Below are 23,968 nucleotides of genomic sequence, written 5' to 3'. Positions count from 1 at the left end.
CCGATTCAGCTAGCACACAGGTAAATAAAAGGTACAGTGGAACAAACCCAGACACTTCCTTTAAAAAAAAAATAAAAAAAAAAAGGGGGAGGCGCCGGGCCTGTCCTTATACCAATCATTTGACATGTGCACACAGCAGCAACGACAGAAGAAATGTGCAAATACAAATTAGCTTTTATTCAAGACTGGCGTAGCCTCTTTAATCCTGAATAAGCCACACAGAACACATGGACAATACAGAACAAATACATGGTTGCCTCGGTAGTTTATCTACTGGAAATTAACAAACAACGCGCCAGGAGACAATATGATTAACATGTAGTAAAGAGTGGTAACTCTCTCCATTACACAAGGTACACAACTTCAAGTCTTAGCATGAATGAAAATGAAGGCCAGTGACAGATGTGCGTTCTGTAATGAGAACAGAGATAGTCTGGAACATATCATTTGGAGATGTATACATGTTAACTGTTTCTGGAAGCACTTTGAATAATATTATGTGGTAAGTAGCTATTGTGTCAGTGTTTCAAAAATGACACTAAATGAATCAATAGTTTTATTCGGAAATGATCCAGAATGTAAATCGGATAGGGTATTTGACTTCATTATACTGCTGGCAAAGTTTTTCATCTATAACTAAAAAATTAATGAAAATCTACCACATTTTCACGCATTTCAGAAATATTTAATGGAAATAAGTCAAAACGTTGATGTTTGATTGAATGACCACTTATTAATCTTGATAACAGCACTTAAATGATTATATTTGGTGTGAGATGAATTAAGTGAATATGATATATATCCATATATGTGTATGTATATATGTGTGTGTGTATGTAAAGATACATGTGTATGAGTGTGTATGTGTATGCATGCATATATATATATATATATATATATATATATATATGTGTGTGTGTGTGTGTGTGTGTGTGTGTGTGTGTGTGTGTGTGTGTGAACCCTGTCGCTTGTAAACAGTGATAATGTGTCCATTCTAAATGTGCGTACAACTGGAGCTTCTGTTGTTGTTTTACCCTGTCAGCTAATTTATGTCTGTCTTTTGCAGCTAAAAAAAAAAAAGAAAGTATATCCAGCTGCAGACACTGATTATGAAGACAGGATTACTCTATGACACACATTACAATTTTTTGTTTATCTGTTTATTTTGATGACATTATTTGGTATTTAATGTTATGATTCGAAATCTGTTCTTTGTATTGGGGGTGGGGGGAGCATTTGTGTATGCTAGATTTATATAAGTGTGTGCGTGTGTGTATGTGTGTGTTTTATGTATTGTTTTCCTTTTCCTTTTTTTCCTTTTTTTTCTTCCTTTTTTTCCGGTTTGGTTTGTTCTGTTTGTTTTTGTTGTCGTTTTCTTTCTCTATACATGTGTGTAAAAAAAAATTAATAAAAATTATGTTAAAAAAAGGGGGGGATGGCGCTCTCAATGCAACGACGCGCTGTCTCTGAGGAGAGCAGCCCGAATTTCACACAAAGAAATCTGTTGGGAAAAAGAGTAATCCAATACAATAATCCACATCTCCCATTCTTAGTCAACATCATCGGAACTTCGTTAACGAAAACCCCCACTTCCCCATTTCGTTAACGATATTCCCACTACATTAACGATACCCTCACTTCGTTAACGATATCCGCACTTCGTTAACGATATGCCCACTTCACATTTTGTTAATGAGATCCCCACTACGTTAACGATATGCCCACTTCCCCACGACGTTAACGAAATCACCACTTCCCCGCTTCGGCAACGATATCCCCACTTCCCCACTACGTTAACGATATCTCCACTTCGTCAAACGATATCCACACTACATTAACGATATCCACACTTCGTTAACACTGTTCTCACTTTCCCACTCAGTTGACGCTGTTCAAATTGACCGACTATGTTAACGATATCCCCACTTCGTTAACGATATCCACACTTCCCCATTTCGTTGACGCTTCATCGCCACTTCTCCACTACGTTAACGATATCCACTCTTCGTTAACGACATCCACACTTCGTTAACGATATCCACACTTCCCCATCACGTTAACGGTACCCACACTTCCCCATCACGTTAACGACATCCACACTTTGTTAACGATATCCACACTTCCCCATCACGTTAACGATATCCACACTTCCCCACTACGTTAACGATATCCACACTTCCCACTACGTTAACGATATCCACACTTCCCCACTACGTTAACGATATCCACACTTCTCCACTACGTTAACGACATCCCCACAACGTTAACGATATCCACACTTCCCCATCACGTTAACGATATCCACACTTCCCCATCACGTTAACGATATCCACACTTCGTCAACGACATCCGCATTTTCCCCATTCGTTAACGATATCCACACTTCGTTGACGGTACCCACACTTCCACACTTTGTTAACGACATCCCCACTACAACAACAATATCCACACTTCCACACCTCGTTAATGACATCCGCACTTCCCCACGTGCCCACCTTGTTAACGATATCCCCACTTCGTTAACGATATCATTAACGATATCCATACTTCCACACTTCCTTAATAATATCCACACTCCCACAGCTCGTTAATGACATCCACACTTCCCCACCTCATTAACGATCTCCCCACTTCGTTAAACGATATCTACACTTTGTTAGCGATATCAACACTTCCACACTTCGTTAACACTGTTCTAAATTCCACACTTAGTTACAATTGCCCCCACTTCCCTACTTAGTTAACGCTGTTCCCACTTCTGTACTTAGTTAACGCTTACCCCACTTCCCCACCTTGTTAACACTATCCCCACTTACCCATATAGTTAATGCTACCCCCACTTCTCCACAGAGTTAACTCTAGCCCTAACTCTAACCGCACTTCCCGCTTAATAAACGCTAATCTTGCACTTCCCCACTGATTAAACGAAATTCCCCCACTCTCCCACTTAGAAAACGAAATCCCTCCCCCCCCCACCCCCCCTCCCCAACTTCCACACACAGGTAATGATATCTTCACCACTTAGTTAACGCTAATGACACTTTCCCTTTTACCGAACGCCTTCCACAAGAAAATGTTGATGTTATTCACACTACCGCCACTTTCCCTCCTCAGAGAGAGATTAAAAAAACCCATCTAAAATGGGAGTTCCAATGCAACAGTGATGGACTTTATGGAGGAGAAGACGGAGTTGGGGCGGGGCGAGTGGCTTAACATCTAAGCAGATATCCGTTTGGGATATATTTTGAATTCAGGAAAGACTTACTCTCATGGTGCTTTGTGCTTTCTATCTGCTTCTTTATATGAGGACTTCTAGCAAAAAGTCACCATTTGTTTCTGCAGTTTTCTGTCCCATTCAGTACACCGTGGATCTGTTTCCCCCTGTGCAGTTTGACATCCAGGCAGCGGATGACCGTGCAGCGGCCATCCAGAAGACTGTGCGAGCCACAGTGGTCATCAACGTGCTGCGAGACAGCGGGCCCCCAGTGTTCCAGAACACGCCTTACGAGGTGCCCGTGCCACTCACCCAGGCCGTCAACACCACAGTCATCACGGTCTTGGCCATCGATCCAGACCTCAGGGTATGTGGGTGTGGTAGTGAGAGTGATTGTGTGGTAGAGGGTGTTTTGTGTGTGCGCGTAAAAGGATGGGTGGGTGTCGTTTAGTCTGTATTTGGGTCGGTCTGTTTCGCCGTCTTTGTTTTTTCTCCTTAGTGTGTGTGTGTGTGTGTGTGTGTGTGTGTGTGTGTGGTTTCTTTGTATTTCTTCTCCTTGTATGTGTGCGTGTGTATGTGTTTGTATGTCGTGAAGTCTGTGTCTAGGTCGACCTCTGTTTCACTGTCTGTGTTTTTTCTTCCTGTAGATATGAGCGCACGCGTGTGTCTTTATGTATATTATGTGTATGAGAGAGAGAGGAAAAAAATTATTGCCATGAAACGCAACAGGATGATTAAACACAACAAAAGAGCCAAAGGAATAACAGAAATGGTCATCTGAGATGCATGCTTTCTAATACATAATCTGCAAGTGGTTTTTGACACCGTCGCAATGTGATCAAGTTAGCTGTTTTCAGATTACCCCTCAATATCTCTCGTTTATTCAGATTTGATTGTTGAGTAATTTACTGTGCATACGTAATCAGATTGCGTCGCAAGTCATGAAACTGTACGCATATGTAGGAAAATGGTATTCATCTTCAACACTTTCACACATATTAGATTTTTATCTCCTGGTATGTTTGTAAATGTACCTCATTAAGTAAGCATATGTGTGTGTGTGTGTGTGTGTGTGTGTGTGTGTGTTGTACTTAGTTGTGTGTACGAATTCGTTTGTATACGTGTGCATGCGTGCGCGTGTGTGCATGTGTATGTGTAGGCAGAAACAGGGTACAAATTATACATGTTTTATCTTTCAAGCCAGCTTTTGTCTGACCAACAGGGCAACATCCGATACCGCTTGGAGGGTTTCCAGCCAGGCCTGACTTACTTCACTTTGAATGAAAACACTGGTGCCATCAGCGTACGGCAGCCTCTGACAGGAAACTCACAAGTCTTCGCTTCTTACACTGTAAGCTGAATTGAAAACATTGTACAACCTCTGGCCCAAACGTTGTCAGAACTGTTGAAAACCTACTCTGAAGTAACCTGCTAGTGGAAGGGGAGAAAATCATGACATAAATATCAGGTTTACTTTCAAAGTTGTCAAAATGTACTGGGAGCACAGACTGCAGGAAAGCTTGCTCTGAAATAATCTTGTCATTATTGTGGAGAGACGGAAGTCGACTTGCGATGTGAGCTGTTTATTAAAGTGCTAATCAAAAATGGCGACACAGATAATGTTGCTTTGATTGGGAATAACAAGGGATTGTGTCAGTTGATTGTATTCCGGCACGTATCTTATGATCTACTGCGCTTATGGACTATAAAAAGCTGTAATCAGTTGATTAATAGTGCTGTTATTGAGGAGAATTTTATAATGGTCATGGGAAAAATATAGAGACCCGGCTATCTGACTTATTAGTAGATGCGTGAGAGAGAGAGAGAGAGAGAGAGAGAGAGAGAGAGAGAGAGAGAGAGAGGAAATATGTTCTCTGATATTTTCTACTACTAATGTGGTTTTGGTCTCCAAAGCCACTTGTGTAGAGAATGTTGGTCATTATGCTTCCAACATATATGATAAGCCTATATTTGTGTCGTTTTAGGCGAATCTAGTCCATTTGTCCATCATTTACTGGTCTTGTGCTTCATTCCTCAGCTGCTGGTTACGGCTCGAGACACCGGCAACCCGGACATTGTGGTGAGCGAGTTGGTGAAGATCAACGTTCTTCGGAACTTGTTCCCTCCAGTGTTCAGCCAGAACACCTACTCAGACTCCGTGTACGACTTTGAGGCTGTGGGCTCCAGCGTCCTTAAAGTGGATGCCACTGACAATGACATCACTGTGAGTGCTCTTTTGTTTGGGTAGGGTAGTTAGGAATGGGGCGCGGGGCAAAGAATTTGATTTTTGCAGTGATGGAGCAAGGAGAGTGGACTGTTCCATGCTTCATTATGCTATGGAGAATAAGGAAGAAGGAGCAGTGTAATTATTCTGTACATCAGTGGCACAATGCAAGACCAAAACCTGTGTTTGTTCATTAATTCTGTATATATCAATGATCTGACCATACGTTCTGCACAATGCCACAAACGTTTTTTCAAACATACGAATATGCACGCAGTTTAGATCGTCTTGAGACCCATCAGCATTATGAATGTACCGTTATCTGAAGCTTGCGCACCACCATCAGCCTTTGTGTTGTCTCCCTTCTTCAGGACCCAGAAAACCAGGTGACGTTTGAGATCGATGCTGATGCTCCAGCCAACGAGTTCTTCAACATCAATCCCTTCACTGGCCTCATCCGTATCTCTAAGAAGTTGACCGCGAGCGTAACATCTGTCTACAATGTGAGTATATTTTATCCAGTCTTTTCTCTGTGTGAGTCAGGTGTGGACTCCCAAAGTGCAACAAGGATCTGAATGAGTCAGTGGATGCAAAATGATTAAAGTGCAGCAGGTCGTACTTAGGTTGATTTGGTCTTCACATGTTCTTGCACGTTTTTATGTTTACCCGTGGTAAAGTGTGCATTTAGGAGTGCATTAGGAGTTTCAGGAGAATTTCGTGTTTATCTTTATATGTGGAAGAAACAAGAGCTTGTATTGTGTACCTTTATTTCAGTATTTGTCGGTATGTAATGCTCAGTATTTTCACTGCCAGAACATTAATTGATTTATTTTGCGCAAACTTTGAATACAACTCCATCGTATTCCAGAATGTCAAAGGAGTCTGTGTCTTTTTTTTTACAATTCAATAAAATATATATAAAAAAATGCGTCTCCACGTCTCTTGAAGAAGACAGAAAAAATAGCCTTTCTTTAATGTCCCTCTGTGTTGTCACCAGTTCCGGGTGATCGCACGTGACTTGGGCGCCCTGAGCAAGACCAGCACGGCCAGTGTAGTGGTCACCATTCTACGTAACACAGGCCGACCTTCCTTTGTCCAAGCCCCCAATGCTGACGTCGTGGTGTCTGAGGCGATCTCGGTCCTGAGCACTATCGTCACTGTTAAGGCTGTGGATTCAGATCCCGACACGACCCCTAACGGTATCATCACTTACAGCATTGTCAGTGATGCCAACACCAGGACCTTCTTCCAGATTGACCCCGTTGTCGGAAACATCAGCGCCCGTGTGTCGCTCACTGCAGCTCCACTGGATGTCTACAGAGTGAGTGGGGGGAATGCTGTGATGGGCATTGAGGGTCATTATGATTGCAAAATGTGTGTTTTTGGAAAGTTGAAAGTGTGTGTGTGTGTGTGTGTGAGAGAGAGAGAGAGAGAGCTGTCCCGTTATCAAGACTCATGTCATGATCATACAACTCCTGGACTTTTTTTTTTTTATTCGTGTCACACTTGTAAAAAAAAAAAAAAAATCTCAACAAAATTAACTGGGGTAGTTACAGCAGTTTCTTATTCTGAGACAAATGTGAGCGAACATACATGTTTTTTCCTGTTGGTGTTGTTCAGTGCTCTGCTGGTGTGGTGTATGTCGTTCATTACACTCTTGGTGTGGTGTGTTCGTTAATTAAGTCTTGGTGTGACGTGTGTTGTTAATTACAGTCTTGGTGTGACGTGTGTCGCTATTACCTTCTTGGTGTGACGTGTGTCGTCAGTTACACTCTTGTTGTGACGAGATTTGTTCATTAATCTTGGTGTGACATGTGTCGTTAAGTACAGTCTTGGTGTGTTGTGTGTCGTTAAGTACAGTCTTGGTGTGACGTGTGTCGTTAAGTACAGTCATGGTGTGATGTGTGTCGTTAAGTACAGTCTTGGTCTGACGTGTGTCGTTACGTACAATCTTGGTGTGATGTGTGTCATTAAGTACAGTATTGGTGTGACGTGTGTCGTCGAGTACACTCTTGGTGTGACGTGTGTCGTTAATTACAGTCTTGGTGTGACATGTGTTCTTATTACCCTCTTGGTGTGAAATGTGTCATTAATTACAGTCTTGGCGTGATGTGTGTTGTTCATTGCAGTCTTGGTGTGACATGTGTTGTTATTACCCTCTTGGTGTGACGTGTGTCGTTAATTACAGTCTTGGTGTGACATGTGTTGTTATTACGCTCTTGGTGTGATGTGTGTCGTTCATTACACTCTTGGTGTGACGTGTGTTGTTTGTGTTGTTATTACACTCTTGCTGTGACGTGTGTCGTTAATTACACTCTTGGTGTGACGTGTGTCGTTAATTACACTCTTGGTGTGACATGTGTCGTTTATTACAGTCTAGGTGTGAAGTGTGTTGTTTATTACACTCTTGGTATAACGTGTGTTGTTCATTACACTCTTGGTGCGACGTGTGTCGTTAATTACAGTCTTGGTGTGACGTGTGTTGTTCATTACTGTCTGGATGTGGTGTGTGTTGTTCATTACAGTCTTGGTGTGGTGTGTTTTGTTCATTACAGCCTTGGTGTGACGTGTGTTGTTCATTACAGTCTTGGTGTGGTGTGTGTTGTTAATTACAGTCTTGGTGTGACGTGTGTTGTTAATTACAGTCTTGGTGTGGTGTATGTTGTTCATTACAGTCTTGGTGTGGTGTGTGGTGTTCATTACAGTCTTGGTGTGACGTGTGTTGTTCATTACAGTCTTGGTGTGGTGTGTGTTGTTCATTACAGTCTTGGTGTGGTATGTGTTGTTAATTACAGTCTTGGTGTGGTGTGTGTCTTTCATTACAGTCTTGGTGTGACGTGTGTTGTTAATTACAGTCTTGGTGTGGTGTGTGTCTTTCATTACAGTCTTGGTGTGACGTGTGTTGTTAATTACAGTCTTGGTGTGGTGTATGTTGTTCATTACAGTCTTGGTGTGGTGTGTGTTGTTCATTACAGTCTTGGTGTGACGTGTGTTGTTCATTACAATCTTGGTGTGACATGTGTTCTTATTACCCTCTTGGTGTGACGTGTGTCGTTAATTACAGTCTTTGTGTGACGTGTGTCGTTCATTACACTCTTGGTGTGACGTGTGTTGTTATTACGCTCTTTCTGTGACGTGTGTCGTTAATTACACTCTTGCTGTGTGTTGTTCGCTGGCCTGTGAATAATCTAGGATTGTTTGGTTCGTATTTCAGTTGACTGTGCGGGCCTCTGACCGAGGTATCCCCGCCCAGTCTAGTGAGATCACAGTGACCATCCGCATCCGACGTGAGGGTAACCCTGCCTTCTCTCAATCCGAGTACGTGGTCACTCTGCCCGAAGACACACCCTTGGGTACCAGCATCATTCAGGTCACCGCCACGGATCCACTGGCTGTAAGAGCTGCGTCCAATTCTTTGTCGTTTCCACTTGCAGAAAGCTCTGCTTGTGGCTCAGCTGTAACGTTGAAAATGCACATACACTTTGTTGTGAAAGAAACATTCAGAAATACTTGTCTGTATAGACATCTTTAATATGTTTCGATGTCACCAGCTTGCCTAAGTCGGTGCTGTATGTAGGCAGTCTTCTGAGCTAGTAATATAGAGATTTTGTTTACTCACTTGTGTAAACAAAGTGAGTCTGTGATATAACCTGGTGTTCAGTTGTCTCTGTGTGTGTGTGTGTGTGTGTGTGTGTGAGTCTGTGTGTCCATGGTAAACTTTAACATTGCCATTTTCTCTGGAAATATTTTGTCTGCCAATACCTAATTTGGATTTAACATAGTAGGAATAAATATCTTTACAGTTATACCAAAGATAGGTTGAAAGTCTTCCGAATTAAGCAGTATTTCCGGATCATTAACGGTTTATTTCGTTGAGGTTTGATCTGGATCCAAAATCTCCGTAATACCGCTTCCCATTGCGTAGGCTATGTTTGGTAAGAAGACAGTATGACATCGTTTTTTCTTGTTCGCAATGAAAAGAAAACAAATGCAAATTCTAGACAGAACACATACAGTGACACAAACTACACCATCGACGTGTGCACTGCATATGAATATTCTAAAGCTGACACTGAATTGACTCGAATGAACATAAAAGAAAATTTGAGTCAACCGTTTCACTTAGTTTTGGTCAGCCTTGTCTAGACTGGTGTGTGCAGATCTTGAGAAAAGAGCTACATGTTGCGGTTTGCCTGAGGCAGTGGCAACATCTTTACCGCTGAATTCCTTAAATAATGGAGATATAAAAAGACCAAAAAATATTATTTGAACGGTGTTATTACCTCCAATACAATAATATCTTTATCGCAGTAAAAAAAATAATAATGATAATGATATTAGATTTAATATTATTTAATATTAGATTTGGTCAAGTGACGTCAGATGCGCCATAGCGGTATGAATAAGTCTATTTGATTCTGAAGTGAACATGCATATCGTTCGAATGCTTTTTTTTTTTTTTCTCCCAAGCTTATTGATATATATATATATATATAGAGAGAGAGAGAGAGAGAGAGAGAGAGAGAGATTGAATACAGAACACATTTTAACGATTTTTTTTCATTATTCCTTGACTGGATAAAGCGTGTACAACAAGCACGTCTTGAAGGCATTGCCTCTTGTCTGTTTTGTTTTTCTTTATGTGGTCGCAATTTTATTGATTGTTTATTCGAAGATGAATATTCTATGTGTGTGTTTTGTGTGTGTGTGTGTGTGTGTGTGTGTGTGTGTGTGTGTGTGTGTGTTTAGCAAACAAATTGCATGTTTGTTCTCAGGGTCTATTAGATATTTCAATATTACAATATCACTCATACTTTTGTGTTTAATAAACACAAGTTATATAATCAAACATCTCATGTGAAAGATATATTGGTTTTAAATTCAACAAGTCTGAAAAGTGTCGCAGGCCATGAGATCTGTTTTCCATTCCATCTCATTGAGATCAGCGTGGTAAATTCACCATCTGTAATCAGCATGATGATGGCATTGTGTTCCAGCGTGCATTGAAGTACGAGATCACAGGAGACGGCCTTGCTTCCACGCTGTTCAGACTGGATGTGGACACTGCCCTCATCACTCTGGCTCAGAGTCTGAGGTCTGATGATGCCAACTCCTTCGTGGTGAGTCTTCGCTTTCTCCTTATAACAAGCTGAGAAAGTGACTTTCTCAAATTATTTTCCTTATAACCCAGCCACCTGCAAGGGGCCTTCTCAGGGCTGACGGCCTGTCTCTGTGACTTGTCGAATTTGATTTTATGAAAAGGAGGAGTAATATGGAGAGTTACACATAGTACAAATGCTTCAAATGTTGCGCTCTTAAAATAACAGGAAAGCTGGTGTTACCGGCCTGTTTGAAATATTACCGCTATTGATTTTTGTATGAAAGTCCTACCGTAAGTATGAATCAAAGAACGCGTTGATGTTTGCTGAAATATTGTTTGCGTATCAGTATCTGTTTTCAATGATTTGGCATGAAACAATACAGTATGTAGAATGACATCATAGAATTACTTATTGCTATGAATATGTACTTACAGTGAATAAGTGGACTGAAAATGTGGTGTATGTGTTATTGTTGTTCTTAACAGATTCGCCTTGTCGCCTTCCGGGTAGATGACAACTCTGTACGCACCACTGTTATAATCAGAGTGCTGGTGACTCGCAATGCCAACGATCCTAGCTTCCTGCACGGAGATATCTCCATCACCCTCAATGAGGACCAGCCCTTGGGGGTGGCTTTCCTCAAAGTCAACGCTACCGATTCCGACTCAGTGAGTCTACTGTTCGCTTTGCGGACTCGTGTGCGAACTATGTGTGTATATGTGTTTGTATAAATGCTTTATGTGGAGGGATTATTATGAGATATGTGCGTTGATGTATGAGCATGGGGTGAACGAGGAAAGTGAAACAAGTCAGGGAAATTTTCACTAGACATTGATAATATTTAATCCAGCTGAAACCAACAAAACCATTGCTGCTTCCAGCAAGATGTGTATCTGTGCTAACTGAAAATATCCAAATCTTTAGAATTTTTCTCACGTATCCATTAACAGGTAACTGTCTTAACAAAGACTTCCAGTTTTGAACAGGTACAATTTTCAACGCTACCGATTCCGACTCTGTGAGTCTACTGTTTGCTAATGTGGACGGTGTGTTGCAGCACGTGTGTACTTATGTTTTTGCATGCATTTGTGCGTATGCGTTTGTGTGTGTGTGTGTGTTTGTGTGTGTGTGTGTGTGTTCGTTTGTAGGTATCAGCCAGTGAGTATGTTGTAAAACCTTGAAACTGAAACCGTGTACGTGAACATACTTGTGTGTATCTGTCTCTGTGTGTGAGAGAGAGAGAGAGAGTGTTTATGTTATTTCTTAGATTTATATTGACATATAACTGTATCTTACAATGTGTTCCAGTTTTAAGCAGGTGTAGGTTTTAGTGTTGTTGGTTAGTTAGCGGAATCAAAGGAGTGAAAGTTGTTTACGTATTGAAAACATGTATGTTGAAAATATATAAATTAAATTTTCTCAGGGCGAGAACGGCGCTATCACGTACAACATCGATGGCGAGAAGTCAGAGCCAACTTACGTGAATCAGTACTTCTACGTCAGCCCTACCAGTGGTGCGCTGGCCGTGTCTTCTCGACTGAGTGATGACACCAACATGCCTGGGGTCTATGTGGTGAGTTCTGGTGATCATGTCATCAGGGTGTCACTATTTCATGTCCCTCCGTTTCTTTCTGTACCATTCCAGCGATAGATGACCTGCTTGCTGCTCTGACGCTAAACATGAGTTTTCATATAGAAACTGTGAAACAGTGATGCTTCTGCTAATCTAATATTTTATTCATTCACTTGAAGCTTTTGTACAGATGAATGTAGTGATTGACAGGTGATTTACTTCTCGGAGCTGTTATTGCATCGTCAAAAGATATATATATATATATATATATATATATATATATATATATATATTCTGTTGATAGCCAATGGCAGTATTTCTGAAGAGTTCTTATCCAGGCGTTCATATGTAGTCTTCATAATACTTGGTACCGTACTCGTGCATATGGATTTAAAACATGCTTTCTGTCAGGAATTGCAATTTCAGAAACGTACACTTTTGTCTGTTTGCCAGCTGTACGTGGTTGCCACTGACAACGGCGTTTTGCGTCGATCATCCTTTATCCGTGTCCGGGTAACAGTGGTGCGTAACCGTTACGGCCCTGTCTTCTCCCAGTCTGTCTACAACGTCACTGTGGATGAGACTATTGGCGTCTCGCAGTCCCTGGTCCGTGTCACCGCCTCTGATGCCGATGCTGTAAGTGGCCTGTGTTTCTGGAATAACATGCTGTAGCAGCTGTTTACTGCATAGGATCTGTATAGGCGATGAATGAGCAAGTTGAAAATGCACGTGCGAGTTTCCTTTCCATTCACCCATCCGTGTGCTCTGTTCCTGTGATCGCTTTACATATAAATCATTCAAACAATAGATTGTGAATGCTAGGTAATGGAAACACTAGTTATTATTTGCTCCATGGTTAATTTTGTTCTAAGATTTTCTGACAGACCGTGTTCCTATTCTGTATTCAGAATTGTTTATCACGGCATTCTTAGAAATAACCGTCCTGTGTCAAACGTAGTTTGTCTTCACTTCCAGAGATCCTCGATCCTTTTTCGTAGTGTGATGGATCTCTTGATGCTGGCATATTAGACTTGTAAAGACTCGTTCATTTCAAACCCATGAAGCAGTTTCATCTCTCTGTCCCTGCTGGATTACTGTAACCATCCTCACAAGCCCAGAGTTAATGTTTTCAAAGAGTGCAAAATACTGCAGCAAGGGCTTGTTGTGAGATCAAAGGACACTTGAAACGTTAGGCTTATTATAAGGAGACTTCTGTGGCTTCTTGTCCATGGAATGTCTCCACAAGAACTCTGTTTCCATTATATTCAAATCAGAGATGACGGAAAATACCTATATTACATGATGTTGTGGTAAAGTCGTACATGAGGTAAAAATCTATATAGGCGCAGACATGTAGAAGGTAATTTATATAACAGTAGATTGTGAAGGTCGCGCAAAAATTCCTACACATAAATATTGATTTAAAAGTATCATAGGCTTTCTGACCTAATGATATCGTTATCACAAAAAAATATAATCTTACTAACTTTTAATAACATAAAAACTATAATTCCATGTATTAGTAAGTGTTCATAATTTTAAAAACTGATGAGAAATAATGCTTCCTGTAAAGGAGGGTAAACTACTCGTGACCGATTTGCATGAAGACTGTAGCCAACCCGGTTATATGTACATATTTATTAGTCTTCACTTTCACAACCCTTTCCCATCATTTCAGTCTGCTTCAGGACGTCTGATTTATGCTCTTGGGCCAACAGACAAAAAATCTGTTCATATTTGTTGTGCTTTGTTTCTGGCATTCGTTGCCTCAGTTCATTAGGAGAGAAAAAACACCGCTGGTACTCTCCAAAATGCATGTGAAACACGATACTTTCAAAGTTAGCCATGTTCTTTTCTCCATTTTCTTTTTCATCTCTTTAACCTTCGAAAACAAAAACTGTATTTGTGCGCACGCGCGTTTGTGTGTGTAAGTATGTTTGTGTTTTTGCTGTTTGATTGTTCCCTGTGTTTTTGTCTCTATGTGAACACACAACCTACTGTGCAGAATTTTTTTTCCGCCCCATGCAAATTAAATTCATTTCATACTACTTCCTTGATAAGTCGGGAATGGGTACAGGTAATTTTCGTGATTGTCTTCTGTGATGTTTTGTACTGAAATATATATTTTTATGTGTAATATAGGTATTTTGTATGTCTGTTTTATATATTGTTGAAATGTGTGACTCCAAGCAGTGCATGATAAATACTGTCTTGTTACAGGACCGCATCACATTCTCCATGCTGAGCTCAGTACCGGCGTCCATTTACTTTGATGTGGATTCCAGCTCGGGCATTGTCCGAGTGAGGAACTCACTGCTGCTGGACAGCACCACCCTCTATACCATGGACATCCAGGCTGTCGACAGTCCAGTCCAGGGGGCTTCACCCAGGAGCGCCCTCGCCCAGGTCATCGTGAACGTGCGCCGTAACCCCAACACCCCTGTTTTCGATCAGGACTCCTACAACGTCACTGTGTCTGAATATCTCCCAGTGCGCTCTGTTGTGCAGCAGGTCCTTGCCACAGACGCCGATCCAGCTAACACACCAAGTGGACAGTTGCAGTACAGTATTGTCAGCGTGTCCTCTTCAGAACTTCAGCGGAAATTTTTCATTGCCAGCCCCTTCACAGGAAACATTATTTTAGCAGAAAAGCTATCGCAAGCTGGGGTTCCTGACGTGTTTTACATTACCATTGAAGCCTCAGACAGCGCCATTCCACCCAAGTCGGCGAGAGCTACGCTGACTGTCAATATTGTGCGCAACATCCATCGTCCCACCTTCACTGAACTGCGATACGGTGCTACCATTGAGGACTCATGGGCAGTGGGTCGCACTTTGTTCACCGTCACTGCTGTGGACAAGGACAACAGTGAACCCTATAACAAAGAGACCGACAACGCATACTTTGATTACATGATCGACGACAACTTCCCGTTGGCCGAAACCTACTTTGGAGTGACCCTGGATGGCGTGGTATACGTCCGCAACAACTTACTCCTGGACGACACCACTTCTTACTTCTTCTATATCATCGCTATCGACAGGAGCTGGCAGCCACTCAGTAGCCGAGCCCCCGTCACAGTCAACGTCACCAAGACCAACGTTGTCCGCACCATTGGCTTCACCAGTCTCTTCCATTACTGGCAAATCCTGGAGACCACTGAAGACACGGTCTCTGTCAGCAACGAATACATCTTGGACATTGCTAATATTGACCAAGGACGTAATTTCTTCTGTAATATCGTTTTCATTAATGGTGTGGGCGTATTTGATGCCATCTTCACTACCCGAGTAACCTCTGACAACAAGTGCATAGTTACTCGTGAAAGAATTTTGGATCGTGAACAGACTGGGTTCTACAACTTGACCATCCAAGTTGGCTACATCAGCACTGGTAAGCGTAGTGTAGGCAGAGTCAAGCGACAGATAGAAAACGTCTACAACACTTACTCATACACGTACTTGCTGGTCAGTGTTCTGGATGTCAATGACAATGCACCGCAGTTTATGTACCCCGTCTACCCACAGGATACTCCAGCTGTATACGTCTTTGCTGTCTCCAGTTTTGCCAATCCAGGGACATTCATTGATCGAATTGTGGCTTCTGACCCAGATGCTGGTAGTTATGGAGATGTCTCAATTCAGCCCCAGACAAACAACAGTCGCTTTTACTTAGATGGCAAAGGCAATCTTTACAGTACCATCAGGTTCAGCATCTTAGAAAGTACACCTGCACGATACGTCTTGTCTGTCAAAGCCACTGACAAGGGAGTCCCCGCCCTGTCTCAGACAACTGACGTCCATGTGAACATCATACAGATAGGGAACCGCTTCATCCTGGCTTTAAAAGGAATTTCTCCTCAAGATGTAGTCCCCTTCAGAGAAGACATTAGGAGACTCCTCCAGGACTCCAACGACAAGATCGTCATCATTGAGATCATTCGATATCGTCTGGTGAAAAGGAACCGCATACTGTACTTTGACAAGGACGGCACCGACGTTGTGTTCGTCATGGCTGACACTAAAACCCTCTTGCTGGTGGAGAACAAAGACGTCAAACCCACTTGGTCGGCTGGCCGCCGGATCTTTAACCTGGATGATGTGGATTTTGAAATCCGTGATCCTTTCACCCCCGATGAGTTTGATGACATTTCTGAGAGTGTTTCTGAAGCTGGATTCCATTCAGATATCGGTGAGTACGCCTCAACCATCAGCAAATCCATCACCAAGTCTCACGTCTGGTGGTCAGATGAGCCATGGGCCGCCCTTGTTGCCCTGGGCGGCATCGTCATCGTCCTGGGAATTGTGGCTCTTATCGTCATTGTCAGGTCCTACACCAGGTGAGGGAGAGCTATTTCTGAATTCTGCCCTCGCCTACACACACACACACACACACACACACACACACACGTGTGTGTGTTTGTGTGTTGTGTGTGACATTGCGTGCTTTTCTGTTGTTGTTGTTTATTTCCATACAGATCAAGTAATCACTTATTCCTTTTGTTTCTTATCTTTTATACATATGGGCCAACGTGATAGTGATGTGCGGGGCACAAGACATGTGGAAATAACCCGCACATACTTGAGCAGGCTGTATTGTGTGAATGTGAAACACATGATTGTCATCCCAAGTAGTACATCCATATCTAATGGTAAAAAAAAATACCACAGAGGGATACCTCTACCTGTATGTCTATTTCTGGCTGCGACATACCTTTTCTCCAAGTCTGTGAGAAACCTTGGCATCTACATAGATGAAACATTGTCTATGGATGCTTATGTCAAACACTTGTGCCGCACTTAGTTCTGTGAGCTTCGCAGGTTAGGCTTTTAAATTCGCTCTTTCATTTCCACTGCTGCTGCCAGCAAGCTTGCAGTTTCGTTTATACTATCAAGATTAGATTACTGCAGCTCTCCTCTTGCTGGTCTCCCTGATAACAAACTAAATAAACTTCAATGCATTCAAAACCATGCGGCCCGACTGGGTTTCTGCATTGTACAGCGCAACTGAGCATGTTTTACATGGAAAGGCGCTTTATAAATCAAATTATTATTATTATTATTATTATTATATCCTTTATAACTAAGATGAAATACGGGTCATCATAAGATCACCAAAACCGCCAACTATACAAGAGACTCCATCTAAATGTTCTACTTTCTTGTCTGACAGGTACAACAAGTTCATGAAACGTTACAAAACGCACCAGATGAGAGCGGCCAGTGCTGGTTTCACGGAACCCCCAAGCTATCTACGCGAGTACGAGACTCAGGTACCTCCACATATATGTGTCGATTCTTTCAGAAAAAAAAAGGAAAAAATCAAACGGTTCTTGCATATTTTTACACAGTCAGATTACTGTGTCAAAAAACAAGAAGGAAGGTGGCAGAATGGTGAAGTAGCCCATCTACCGTTTCACAGTCTGTGAGGGTCTGGGTTCGCATCCTGCTCTCGCCTTTCTCCCAGGTTTGACTGACTTGGAAAATCAAACTGAGCGTCTAGTCATTTGGATGAGACGATAGACCGAGGTCCCCTGTGTGTTTAGCACGCACTTTGCGCACTGAAAAAGAACCCATGGCAACGAGAGTGTTGTCTCCTTGCAAAATTTTGTAGAAGAAATCCACTCTGATAGGTACACAAAAGATATATGCATGCACTCAATGCCTAACTAAGCGCATTGGGCTATGCTGCTGGTCAGGCATCAGCCTAGCAGATATGGTGTAGCGTATATGGATTTATCCGAACGCAGTTATGCCTCCTTGAGAAACTGAAGCTGAAATATAAAAACCAAATCAGCATGAATGAGACTGAAATCGTCTCGGAAGAGAACTGAGCACTAGAGCCAGGAACAATTGTCACAGATGAAACACATGTAAACACATACACACAATACTCTAGGCGTGCACGCACGCACACTCGAACACACACACACACACACACACACACACACACTTCACCATCCTTGTTCAATGTTTTGTTCAGGTGTGCATGCAAAAAGGTGCACGTACGTGTGCGCGGATGTGAGTGTACTAAATTGTGGAAAGGTAATGTTTTTATCCGGTTTACTTTGCTCTAACTCAGTCGTGCGTTTGTGTGTGTGTGTGTGTGTGTGTGTGTCACATGTGTCGTATGCCAAAAATGTGCTGTTCTGTTAGTAATCTGTTTCACAGACTACACAACACATTTCTGTCACTGGGATAACAAAGTTATTACGATTCACCACCACCGCCACAACTTCTATGACTACCGCTAGCCTGTTGTTATCCCTTTGTTGAGAAGGGGTGGCACAGGACAAGATAGGGTAGGTTCGCACTCTTTCTTCACACCCAAAACAGGACCATATAAAGTGGCCTTTATAAGGTGTTTACTGAAGAACAGCGCACGGCACTGAATCACACAAATTTGTACTTCTCTGTGTCGTTTCTAGCCTTTCTGAACTTCCTGAATCTCCTCAGAGGGGTGTAGAGGAATGGGAGAACTGTGTGCCTCACTTTTAATCGTTCCCTCCCAACACACTGTGATCAGTAGTGATAATGAACTACAACACTCCCCAGTTGGTTGAAAGAGTTTCACCAATCTTGGTTCGTCCTCATGATGCTGAGTGACTGATTGGCACGTTCGCCACTCCGTTTCGATTTGTTCTTTCAAACACTGCTTGATCATGAATCACTGCAATTCAGAACCTACTTTGATACACACTCTGTGATAACAAGTTTAACATATTACGTCACGAAGAGAGCGTGAAGGGGGGTGGGGGTGGGGGGTAAGGTGTGAGGGGAGGAAAATACAAACTCTGGGTATGATTGTCCACCTGATCAAGGATCACATAAGCATAAATTTTCCGACATACCAACATCTCCATCAAAGGATGACAAGGCTTGGATCCTTTGGAAGGAAGGCAGGGAAGGGGCAAACACCGGGGAAGGGGGTGTGTGGGGGAGGGGGGGGTGAGAGGACACGATATCAGCACGACCTCATGGAACCAACCGCGGGAAAGGGATGGGGAGGAAGAGCAGGAAAGAAGGGGGTGTGGGGACACAGAGGAAGGGGAGGGAGGGAGGAAAGAAGGGGGTGTGGGGACACAGAGGAGGGGGGAGGAAGAGCAGGAAAGAAGGGGGTGTGGGGACACAGGGGGTGTAGGGACACAGAGGAGGGGGGAGGGAGGCAGGAAAGAAGGGGGTGTGGGGACACAGAGGAGGGGGGAGGGAGGAAAGAAGGGGGTGTGGGGACACAGAGGAGGGGGGAGGGAGGAAAGAAAGGGGTGGTGGGGACACAGAGGGGGAGGAGGAAAGAAGGGGGTGTGGGGACACAGAGGAGGGGGGAGGGAGGAAAGAAGGGGGTGTGGGGACACAGAGGAGGGGGGAGGGAGGAAAGAAGGGGGTGTGGGGACACAGAGGAGGGGGGAGGGAGGGAGGAAAGAAGGGGGTGTGGGGACACAGAGGGGGAGGGAGGAAAGAAGGGGGTGGTGGGACACAGAGGGGGGAGGGAGGGAGGAAAGAAGGGGGTGTGGGGACACAGAGGGGGGAGGGAGGGAGGAAAGAAGGCGGTGTGGGGACACAGAGGAGGGGGAGGGAGGAAAGAAGGGGTGTGGGGACACAGAGGAGGGGGGAGGGAGGGAAGAAGGGGGTGTGGAGACAGAGGAGGGGGGGAGGAAGAGCAGGAAAGAAGGGTGTGTGGGAACACAGACGAGGGGGGGGGAGAAGGGGGTGTGGGGACACAGACGAGGGACACAGAGGAGGGGGGAGAAGGGGGTGTGGGGACACAGAGGAGGGACACAGAGGAGGGGGGAGAAGGGGGGTGTGGGGACACAGAGGAGGGACACCGAGGAGGGGGGGGAGAAGGGGGTGTGGGGACACAGAGGAGGGGGGAGGGAGGAAAGAAGGGTGTGTGGGGACGCAGAGGAGGAGGAGGGAGTCAGGAAATAAGTGGGTCTGGGAGGCGGGGAGGGAGCAAAGGCACTGATCAAAGGCCCTATTAGCATATTAGCACACTGCTCACACACGCTGCTCATCGCACTTTACAAGCTGCGCCGGCAAATAGGTTGTGGCATAAGCACACCACTGAGGCAAACTCTTTGACCAAAGAACAGCTGACAAGGGAAGGGGATGGTTGAAGGAGGAGGGGGTGAGGGGGGCAGTTTTGGCACGACCTTAAAGAATGAATCGCAGAAGAGGAGTTGGGAGGGAGGAGAGAAGAGGGGGTTGGGGGGCTGTGGAGGGGTGGGGGAGGGCATGACATCAGAAAGAGCCACAGCAGAGCAGGGAAAGTGACGTGGGGTGGGGGCAGAGGGCGAAGGGAGGGGGGGGGGAAGGAGAGCAAGGTGTCGGCCCAACCTCAAAGAATGAACCATGGAAGGAGTGGGGAGGGAGAAGAGAGGAAGGGGAGGGGCGGGAGGGTGATTCTACCTGCACACTAGAATAACACCTTCATCAAGCACAACCAGCACAAACAGAGTGAAACATGCTTCATCCCACCAACACAAACGGACTTAACTGGACCCCCCCACCCCCCCCCCCCCCCCACCCCACCCCGTCTGTGATGGTGCAGATGCTGAACATGTACCTACCCCCAGACGAGACGGTGCAGGAGCTGGGTGAGATCAACATGGCCTACCAGCAGCAGCCTGGGGACTCCGGGGGAGAAGCTGCCGGTAGCCCCCCGACCGTTTACAACCCAACGTACGGGAAGTGAGTCACTGCGTCGGAAGGGATTCGCGCACCACCACAATAGGCGTTTCTGTTTCCTGCTTGCTATGTGTGTGTGTGTGTGTGTGTGTGTGTGTGTTTTCGTGTGCGCGCGTGTGCGTGCGCGTTGATGGTATCTGACTTGTACATGCTAGTTTGTCATACAATGACAGTTCATACATCTGCCAGGAGCAGTATAATTCTCCCATGGAATAGGGTATGAATATGAATATTCTGTGGGGAAAGTTTTTATCTGATCTCATTCATCCAAAACATTTCAAATGGCTTATGGTATCGAAAGGCTGTTTGTCCTTTACACTCCGAATGAAGGCCTAACACTAACTGTACTCATCCAAGAGGACATTCTGTGGGTAAAGGCACCATCCTTTGTAACTATTTGTGTGTGCATTCCTTTTGTACTTGTGGTAAGTGACAAGCTATTTCCTTTCTTTGTACATAATTTAGTCACTGGCAACGCACCACATCCAGTTGTTGATGATTTCCTAGTCAACGACAAAAGACATTCACATAAGCTAATAATGCATTTTCCTAAACGCGAGAGTTTAAAAGCATGGCTCATAAACAATTAGGGTTTTAGTAGAATACTTTACCATGATGTTTTAAAAAAATAAAAACTATCCACAAGAACTTCAGAGACAAAAACGTGTCCATTTACAAAACTTAAAAACACCAAGAATGCACACAAAAAAAAGTCATTATTCCTTACAATGAAATTAGAAAGAAAAAACTTACTCAGTTCACCATATTGTTGGCATGACTCTTGAATGCAAAGTTTTTTTGTTGCTTTCGTACATCCTTTTGTGCACCTTCTTGTGAAAAGGGTTGTGTGTGTCATGCTCTTGTGCATGCTGCTATCATCGTCTTCTTTGTGTTTACATTGTGCTTTGGGGCGATATGTTTTGAAATGATTATTCATACTTTTTAATGATTGTTGTGTGGGCTCCTTCTCACTCTCTTTTCTCTGTCTGCCCTCTCTGTGTCTGTTAGTGTGTGAGGTGGGTTTGACTGCTAAGCGAGGGCTTTGCGTTTAGGATGTAGTGCTTGCATGCTTTTCTTTTCGTTTGCGTTTATGTTTTTTATTCGCTCTGTTCTGGGCAGGATGGCGGTGGAGGGTGGGATAATCTCGAAGAAGGGAACTTTATTGTAGTAGTGTATGTGTTTTCATTGCGCTTTGGTCTTTTCTTCCTTGTGTTTACAATTTGCTTCATTAGTCCCTCTTTAGGAAGAGGGCTAGATGCAATAGAGGCATGTCCCTTGCTTATCTATTACCATGGTCTTGACTTACCAATAAAGTTCCCTTTAATGACAATGCGACATAAAACAAATGCCCAGCTTATCCATCTTTATCGCCCATAACAAACAAGACACGTCAATGTAGACTGTTACAATGACGCTGAATTTTATTCTCAGAATGCTTTAAGCAGAGGCCACCAATCTCATTGCATTTTCTTCACATATAACCATCAAAATAAAAGATCTACTTGCCCTAAGATCTAGGATTCGACACCGTCAAACTTCTAACACGCATTACACATGTCCGTGTAACGTTTTCCTGGTCTATGGTCGGTTTTTAAAGAAGATAAAAGAAAAAGGGGGACATTAATTTTAGTCATTTGATGAAAACAGTTGAATAGACGACTCAACAAAAGATATGAATGAATAAAGCAGAAGTACTAAGATATGTTTTACTGCGGTTGAAAAGGTTTAAACATCAATAAATTCGCTCTTCAGATTACCTACACATTAAAACAGTGGAATATCGATCAATTTCGATAAACTGGAGGAGAACTTTACATCATATCCCAGCACTTCAGTTCGGTTCTACAAAGACGGTTTCTGGTGGTTAAAAAAACGTGTTCGAAATCGATAGTTTTGTGAATTTTGATATATAGTGAACAGAACTACTGGTAATCAGTCGCGAGTTCGAGTTGTTTGCTGATCTGAACTAGAATCATGAACTGTGTGATTCCTACGAGCCTAACCTATCTCGTGCATTTCATGAACTTCTTTGATTAGCTGCCTGTTGCCATCAAACAACATAGCTTTTTTTTTTCTTTTTGGTTGGGGAGGGGATGGGGGTACTTCCAGTTCTTTCAAAACTCAGTTGGAATCACACGTGGGCCATTAAGGCTTTGTTTCTCTTGTTGTTGTCTTGTTTTTGTTTTCTTACTGAATTAGTGAACTAGCCTAGTTAAAAACAGCTGATGCATGACAAGATTATTGTTACACGTTGGTGGCTTGCATGCGGTGCTTTGAAACTGACACGCGTGGGGTGCTTGCTGTGTTTGTCATGTGCAGGGTGCTCCGCTGATCCATCTCACCCCTGACCGACCTCCTCCTTTCCATCCTCCTTCCCTCCCCCCGTCATCGTCATGTCCGTCTTTTTCCCTGCTTGCTTACAGACTAGACGAACCTCAGCCCATGGGACAAGAGGATCAGGAGGAAATGGTCGCCCTCTGAGTCGTGAGATGGTCACTTCTCATCGGATTCTCACCTTGCCTGCCGACCTAGCTTCGATCGTTTCGACTGTCTCGTGTTTATTTACTTCCTGAAACTGGTATCATTCCAGTATAATCTTCTGTCCTATTATTCGTGTAATAATGATAGTTACCATATTCATGGGCGGTTTTTGTAATAGTTGATCGGCCCCGTTCGTTTGTTCTCTCGTGCAGTCGCTTTTCTGCATGCTCCACTTGTTCGGAACTTTCCTCTCCCATTGTCAGTGTGTTGTTTTCCTACTTTTCTTCTCTTTTTTTTCTTCTTTTTTTTTTTCTTTTCTTTTTTTGTTGGCGTTTCATTGGGATGTGTTCTGCGAGGGGCTCTGAAATGTATGTGGGTACATCAGTTATCCCTTGGAGGCAGTAACAAGTAGAGGTTTTCTGTGATTTGTTTTGAGAAATGAGGCTTTATGTTGTTGTTTTTGGGTTTGTTTTTTGTTGCTGTTGTTTTTTGTTTGTTTTTGTTGTTGTTTTTTTTGGGGGGTATGTTTTTTATGTTGATTTTTAGTTGCATATGTACTGAACACTTGTATCACTTCGACGGGCTTCCATTATATAAATGCGTAGACTTTTCCGTGAATACTGCGTTTATTTCCAAATCCTACCCACTTCCTCCTCCCCGACCCCCTCCCCTCCAAAGCATTGGCAAAA

At 43.4% G+C, this 23,968-nt stretch overlaps 1 protein-coding gene across 2 annotated transcripts in view; it reads left to right on the top strand.

The window, feature by feature from the left end:
* The window catches only part of LOC143292849 (uncharacterized), a 290,755-nt gene extending 266,787 nt beyond the window's left edge, over nucleotides 1-23,968 (top strand). Inside the window, exons 154-167 of one of the 2 annotated variants that reach the window (XM_076603474.1) lie at nucleotides 3,390-3,581; nucleotides 4,437-4,565; nucleotides 5,253-5,438; nucleotides 5,810-5,941; nucleotides 6,436-6,759; nucleotides 8,653-8,832; nucleotides 10,436-10,558; nucleotides 11,026-11,208; nucleotides 11,964-12,113; nucleotides 12,567-12,749; nucleotides 14,334-16,453; nucleotides 17,287-17,386; nucleotides 20,662-20,801; nucleotides 23,222-23,968. In XM_076603474.1, the coding sequence (XP_076459589.1) occupies nucleotides 3,390-3,581; nucleotides 4,437-4,565; nucleotides 5,253-5,438; nucleotides 5,810-5,941; nucleotides 6,436-6,759; nucleotides 8,653-8,832; nucleotides 10,436-10,558; nucleotides 11,026-11,208; nucleotides 11,964-12,113; nucleotides 12,567-12,749; nucleotides 14,334-16,453; nucleotides 17,287-17,386; nucleotides 20,662-20,801; nucleotides 23,222-23,279 (4,200 nt within the window). In that variant the 3' untranslated portion in view covers nucleotides 23,280-23,968. Of the gene's footprint in view, nucleotides 1-3,389; nucleotides 3,582-4,436; nucleotides 4,566-5,252; nucleotides 5,439-5,809; nucleotides 5,942-6,435; nucleotides 6,760-8,652; nucleotides 8,833-10,435; nucleotides 10,559-11,025; nucleotides 11,209-11,963; nucleotides 12,114-12,566; nucleotides 12,750-14,333; nucleotides 16,454-17,286; nucleotides 17,387-20,661; nucleotides 20,802-23,117 lie in introns of both variants that reach the window. The other variant, XM_076603475.1, reaches the window with a different exon arrangement.

The sequence above is a fragment of the Babylonia areolata genome, chromosome 18 (genome assembly GCF_041734735.1).
Source record: "Babylonia areolata isolate BAREFJ2019XMU chromosome 18, ASM4173473v1, whole genome shotgun sequence".
Lineage (NCBI taxonomy): Eukaryota > Metazoa > Mollusca > Gastropoda > Neogastropoda > Buccinidae > Babylonia > Babylonia areolata.
The sequence above is the reverse complement of the archived record's forward strand: the minus strand, read 5'-3'. Positions and strand labels throughout refer to the sequence as shown.